Raw genomic sequence first — 7,137 nt, forward strand, 5'->3', positions numbered from 1 at the left:
GTTGATCAATAAATGGTGATGGGCAAAGTAGACTAATAGTGTAATCTATTAACTACACGTAAAACCCCGACTTTTTACTTAAGTACCAGATATGGGTGTCATGCCATAAAATATTTTTTAATACGACTGACTTTGCATTTAATGTGAATTTAATAACAATATTGTAAGTTACTAATTATAACACTTTCATTTTACAGAGAGTAAAGAAAATTTACATTATTAAATACCATTTTTATTCAGTCTAGCCAGAGTTCAGGCACTCTCAAAAACTCCCATTATAATCACTGAAGCTGTTTACACTGTGAAATTAATATCTTATTTACATCGTATGCACATCTGCACTTTATTATTTCTGATGAGAGAATTCGCCAGAGAGCAGAATTCAGTCAGCAACCGCGCGCACTGAACAAAACACCGGCGTTTCAGCGGTGACTCATCTGAACGCCTCTGATTGGCCATTGCATTCATAAGCTCAACAGAATCGCGTGTGATTGGTTATAATGCGCAGCGAAGGCAGATTTGAATTTAGCAGCTGGTGATGTGAGCACTGAACGTTCTAATCATGTCTGTGTGATTTAAACCATGGTTTTACTACAAATTAAACCAAAAAACATGGTTACTACAGTTAAAGCATGGTAACCACAAATTAACCATGGGTTTACTACACTAACCATAGTTTAACCATGCTATTTGTAGTAAAACAGTGGCTTTACAAATGGTAATCCACAAGACAAAAAACCAAATATAAACATATTATTCAGCTATTTTTGTCTTTTGGAAGCTGCATTCAAAATCCACTTCACTCAAAAATCAGTTTGAATGGGCATGACGCCTCTGCAGTGTTTCTTATATTCTGTTCATGAGAAATATGTGTTATCTTTCTGTGACATATTAGATTAGAAGAAAGCAACTTTGGCATAAATCGGCATTATGATCGGACGGTACATCGATAAAACATGACACATTGTCATTTTTTATTATTATAGATTAACATATCACAAATATATTGTCTCTATACAGATTATTTAAATACCAATACAAATGTCTTAAACTAGAGGAGCCAGGGTAATTTGAATACTACTACTACTACTAATAAAAAAAAATAAATTTAAAAATGAAAAGGACTTTTCTAGGATCTTTACAACTTTACAAAAAACTAAAAGTGCAGTGACTTCAGGTCAAAAATAAATGAGGTTATTTGGGGAGACGGAAAGGTCACAAAACGCCTTTGGTGCACAACAATAACAAAAGAGAAAAAAAATACACTCTTGTATTGTTTATGAAAAGAGAAAGACTAAGATAGGTTATCTTGCTGTTCTGAGCGCATGCAGCTAAAGGACCTTCATGTACCAGGTCGAATAGTAAACAATCGCAAGCACACTTTAAACACTGATGTCAAATATTATTGTGTGAATATTAATGAAGCTGTAGTGAGCAGTGATGGTGTAATTGACCGAGTCCAGACGGTGAGAGCAGCTGGAGTGACTCTGCTGAAGCTCATTCACAGCTGCAGATCCATCGTTAGCCTCGTTCTCCATCAACAGCACTAATGAGCGCTCAGGAAATCCCTATCACTGCGGCCCTCTGGGAAAACCATTCACCATACAGGCCTCCGACGACAAACCGCAGTCATCCATGCCTGGTGCACGAGTGTGCTTTTACGCATAAAACCCTCAAAACAACATTTGCATGACTGATCGTAAAGTTGCACATAATTAGCATTAATATGAACTATTTTGAGTGCTATTTGCTTGTGCAAAACTCACCACAATGATGCTGAGGTGTCATAGGTGGCTGCTAAAGTGTTCTGCATTACATCCCAGTTAGATACTAAGGGTTTGATCAAACCAGCTTGATTTAATGCATTATAAACAACTCTGTCCATCCTCAATGTGTCCTCAAAGTAAAAAGGTAAAGGATAAAAGTAAGAAGCTGAAAGTTAAAGGTTATATAGGACAAAAAAAGTAAAAGCAGAAAACTTTGCTGAAGGTGAAAGAATAAAATGTTAAGAACAAAGTGAAAATAAAAAAGTAACGAAAACTGAAAGTAAAAGATTAAAAGTTAAGGACAAAAGGAAAAAGGAAAAAATTATTAAATAAAATTTAAAAAAAAGAATCAAGTGAAAGTAACAGAACTAAAAGATGCAGAAAGTGAAAGATTAAAAAGTAAAGGACATTAAAAAGTTTAAGTAAAAATAAAAAATGCTAAAAGTAAAAGATAAAGTGAAAGAAAAAACTTATAAAAGTAAAAAAAAGTGAGGGATACTGAAAGTAAAAGATTAAAAATAAAACGCATGAAAAGGAAAAAAAAATTAAAAGATTAAAAGTTAAAGTAAAAGATAGAAAAGGTACATAAAAAAAGTAGGCATAAAAAATAAAAAGATGCCAAAAGTAAAAGACGCAAAAAGTGAAACATTAAAAAGTAAAAGACAAAGTAAAAAAGACACTAAAAGTAAAAAAAATAAAAACGTAAAGGAGATAAAAAAATAAAATAAAAAAGTAACAGAGTAAAAATAAAACATTAAAAACTAAAGGACATAAAGTAAACATAAATCAAACACTTAAAGTAAAACATTTAAAAAAAGTAAAAGACACTGAAAGTAAAAGATAAAAAAAAGACAAAGTAGAAGCTCCAACTCTTAAATTATGACTGACGGAGCTCTTGGGTACTCTACACTTTGAAAGAATTAGGTATACCCTAAATGATAAGATTCTGTTATTTGAAAAAATCTGGTCCCCTTTTATTTCTTTTTTGAAACACACTTAAAACTAAAGGTGCTTAAAAGGTTCTTCACAGCGATGCCATAGAAGAACCATTTTTGGTTCCACAAAGAACCAATTCAGTCAAAGAACCATCTCTTTCTTACCTTTTTATAATCTGAAGAACTCGCCACAAAAAACACCTTTTGTGAAACAGAAAGGTTAAAGTTTCTTTACGGAACCATTTAGACAAAAAAGGTTCTTCTATGGCATCGTGAAGCACCTTTATTTTTAAGAGTGAAGGTTGTGATTGATACCTGGATTGTTCTCAGCAAACCTATGATTAATATGTTTATTATGCCTTCACCTCCAATTTTTATCATTGGATAGCACTCTTGGGTTATGTTTTTGGGCTGTTATATTTTTTTTATTTATTCATTTGTTTTTTACATTTTATTTCTCCTTTTTTTTTTGACTAAGTTTTATTTATCTGTTGTCATTATAAAAAAAGTGAAGTTGTAAGGGTTCATTTGCTGAATTCCTTAACAATATTTAAACACAAAAAGACAGTGAAAGTCAAGAGATTTCCCATCACATGGGTCCTTGCAGATCTCCACATGACGCCATCGCTCAGAAATCACAACTCCAGCAGATCTCACATTCTCCTGCGTGAAGTTCCCAGGTCCTTGCGCTCGGTGCTCTATCAGCGCTTTGGTTTTGACTGCATCAGGAGAGTTTGCCAGCTGAATGTCACGTCGCCCCAGTGATCGGATTCCACCCTCCGTCTCTCCCACACAGATAGAGGAGACAGCAGCTGCGCTCCGTATCCGCGGCCCAAGAGTGCGACCCGACCTTCACCCGGTGGGACCAAACTGAGCGAACAACATCAAACCTCATTCTGAAGATGCTTTCGCAGACGCTTCATGTGCACAAATAACAGCTCATCCCAAACCAACACTGTGTGCAGTCTGGGCGCTTTTATTTATAAAAGGCAACTTCGAAAGGCGATTTAATGAAAATTCTTCACTTACTAAAATAACTTTTTTCTGCTTCATATGGAAGCCTATTTATGCCACAGAATAAAAAATAAAAAAGGTAATTGCTACTTTTTATCTCTCAGTTTCTTGCAATTACGTCTCATATCCTTTTTTGTAGAATCGCAAGATATAAACTCAAGAATTGTGACAGAAACTCAAGAACTGCGAGATATAAACTCAGATTTGTGATATAAACTTGAATTGCAACAAACTCAAAAATAGTGACATATAAACTCAGAATTGCGAGATAAAAACTCAGAATTGCAAGATATGAACTCAAGAATTGCGAGACTCAGAATTGCGACAGAAGCTCAAGAATTGCGAGACTCAGAATTGCGACAGAATCTCAAGAATTGCGACAGAATCTCAAGAATTGCGAAAGAAACTCTGCGAGACTCAGAATTGCGACAGAATCTCAAGAATTGCGACAGAATCTCAAGAATTGCGACAGAAACTCAAGAATTGCGAGACTCAGAATTCCGACAGAATCTCAAAAATTGCGACAGAATCTCAAGAATTGCGACAGAATCTGAAGAATTGCGACAGAATCTCAAGAATTGCGACAGACTCTAAAGAATTGCGACAGAATCTCAAGAATTGCGACAGAATCTCAAGAATTGCGACAGAAACTCAAGAATTGCGACAGAAACTCAAGAATTGCGAGACTCAGAATTGCGACAGAGTCTCAAAAATTGCGACAGAAACTCAAGAATTGCAACAGAATCTCAAGAATTGCGACAGAATCTCAAGAATTGCGACAGAAACTCAAGAATTGCGACAGAAACTCAAGAATTGCGAGACTCAGAATTGCGACAAACTCAAGAATCGCAAGATATAAACTCAGATTTGTGATATAAACTAGAATTGCAACAAACTCAAGAATAGTGACGTATAAACTCTAGAATTGCGAGATAAAAACTCAGAATTGTGAGATAAAAGACAGAATTGTGAGATAAACAGCTATAAACTTTTAAAACAAATTTTCAAGCTTCCAAAGGATTATTTTCCACACTAGAAATGGAAGGTCAAGTCAAATGCACATTGTGTGCATAGAGATACGCAACTGTAGCAGTTTTGATGTTTTTATTTATAAAATGCAACTTCAAGAGGGATTCAGTGAAAACTCCTCACTTACTAAAACTTGTATGGTGTCGTTCAGGGGAAACGATCACAGTTTGTTTAAAGTCTCTCTGAGTTACTGCAGAATATCACTGAACATCTTCCTTTTCTTCGACTCTCCCGTTTGAACCTCCTGCCAATCGGCCCGTCGCTTCATGAAGTTTGTCAGACCAAATTTGGCCCAAATGTGCCGTGCGAACTGATCGGATCGGAGCTGACTTTCACTGGGGACTGAGAGAGGAGAGAGAGAATATAACACACTTTGATCACAACATGAGCCGCTCTGATGGATCAGCTTGTGCAAAGACAATGGCAAATTACTTTGGGAAGTTGACAGTGTAACATGCTTTACTCGATCTAAAACAACTTCACATGACTCTGTCATGAGCTCATATTAACTGGAAAAATAACATACTTTCCGGAATATAAGTTGCGAGAAAATTGTAGAAATGTAGCACTCCATCACTCTCTGCAGTGAATGGGTGCCATCAGAATGAGAGTCCAAACAGCTGATAAAAACATCACAATAATCCACAAGTAATCCACAGCACTCCAGTCCATCAGTTAACATCTGGAGAAGACAAAAGCTGAGACAAATCCAGCATTAAGACGTTTCTAAATAAAACACATTGAGTCCATAATCCATAATAACTCTTCCTCCAGTGAAAAAGTGTCTTGTTATTGTGGATTATGGACTCAATGTATTTGAGTTAAAAACGTCTTAATGCTGGATGTGTCTCAGCTTTTGTCTTCTCCAGATGTTAACTGATGGACTGGAGTGCTGTGGATTACTTGTGGATTATTGTGATGTTTTTATCAGCTGTTTGGACTCTCATTCTGACGGCACCCATTCACTGCAGAGCATCCATTGCTGAGACACTGATGCGATGCTGCATTTCTCCAAATCTGATGACGAAACAAACTCGGCTGAACAGTTATTTCTTTAAAGCATGTGAAATGAAATGTAAAAGTCATCTCACCCAGTTTCTCAGCAATGCTTTGTCTCTGGCTGACGGTGGCGCTGTTCCACGCGGCTTCTAACAGACGGCTGCCGCAGCTGGAACAGGCCAGCTGAACGTAAAGCTCCTGCGGGGAAGATTTCAATTTTGAAAGCTGAATAAATAATCTTTCCATTGATGTATGGTTTGTTAGAATAGGACAATATTTGGCTGAGATACAACTATTTGAAAATCTGGAATCTGAGGGTGCAAAAAAATCTAAATATTGAGAAAATCATCTTTAAAGTTGTTCAAATGAAGTTCTTAGCAATGCATATTACTAATCAAAAATTAAGTTTTGAGATATTTACGGTAGGATATTTACAAAATATCTTCAAGGAACACAATCTTTACTTAATATCCTAATGATTTTTGGCATAAAAGAAAAATGTATAATTTTGACCCATACAATGTATTGTTGGCTATTGCTACAAATATACCCCAGCGACTTAAGACTGCTTTTGTGCTCCAGGGTCACAGATGAGTTTGTGATGTTTTACCTCCAGCTTTCTCAAGATCTTCCCTCTGCACTTATCGCTGGCCGCGGTCAGCAGCTTCTGGAGCGCGTGGCTGCCGAAGCGGTCAGTGCCGAGGGTCAGCAGGTCAGCGGAGCCGAGCCTGTGAAGGCTGTTCATCAGGACGGATCGATCTTTGAATCCGGCGAGAGCTTGAATCAGCCGCGATCCGTGATAAGATACGGAGAGCCGGCGCTGCACAGGCTAAAAGCACAGAGTGCATGTTACCTGCATACTACTCACTACACCTCTGTTTAAACAGCACAGTAACGACAAACATTTCAAACAGTAGCTTGATACAATGTTGACACATGACCTCATCATTCATTTATTAAGCGCTAGCTTTAAACTTCATATATTTGATATTCAAAATTATCAAATCGTAACAGCTGTGTATTAAACAAACAAACAAATAAATGTGCTGTGAGTTTATTTATTTGCTGGAAAAACACCAAAAATAAAAGCTTGATATAAATGTTGTTTAATATTTGAAAATAAAGAAATTGAGATGTACTGTATATATAAATGTTGTAATTTTACAGTTTTACTAGAAAATGAAATTATTTCTCTTTATTTTGTTAAATACTCATTTTTATTTAAAGGAGAACAGCATTATTACAAAACATTTCTTCATATATATATATATATATATATATGGTAATAATGTCAATAGAAATAAAGGATGGTATGATATTACAAAATCATATATATATATATATATATATATGGTAATAATGTCAATAGAAATAAAGGATGGTATGTGGTATGC

The 7,137-nt window shown here is 35.8% G+C and overlaps 1 protein-coding gene across 2 annotated transcripts in view; it reads right to left on the reverse strand.

Annotated features, from left to right (window-relative positions):
- Positions 1-4,804: 4,804 nt before the first annotated feature.
- Positions 4,805-7,137, reverse strand: part of nop9 (NOP9 nucleolar protein) — a 16,446-nt gene continuing 14,113 nt past the window's right edge. For both annotated transcript variants that reach the window (XM_016479822.1, XM_016479823.1), the window contains exons 10-12: positions 6,354-6,572; positions 5,836-5,941; positions 4,805-5,086 (exon numbers count right to left, since the gene is read on the reverse strand). In XM_016479822.1, coding sequence (XP_016335308.1) covers positions 4,932-5,086; positions 5,836-5,941; positions 6,354-6,572 — 480 coding nt within the window. In that variant the 3' untranslated portion in view covers positions 4,805-4,931. The remainder of the gene's footprint in view (positions 5,087-5,835; positions 5,942-6,353; positions 6,573-7,137) is intronic.

Source organism: Sinocyclocheilus anshuiensis, unplaced genomic scaffold (assembly GCF_001515605.1).
Source record: "Sinocyclocheilus anshuiensis isolate Anshui unplaced genomic scaffold, SAMN03320099.WGS_v1.1 scaffold3306, whole genome shotgun sequence".
Taxonomy (NCBI): domain Eukaryota; kingdom Metazoa; phylum Chordata; class Actinopteri; order Cypriniformes; family Cyprinidae; genus Sinocyclocheilus; species Sinocyclocheilus anshuiensis.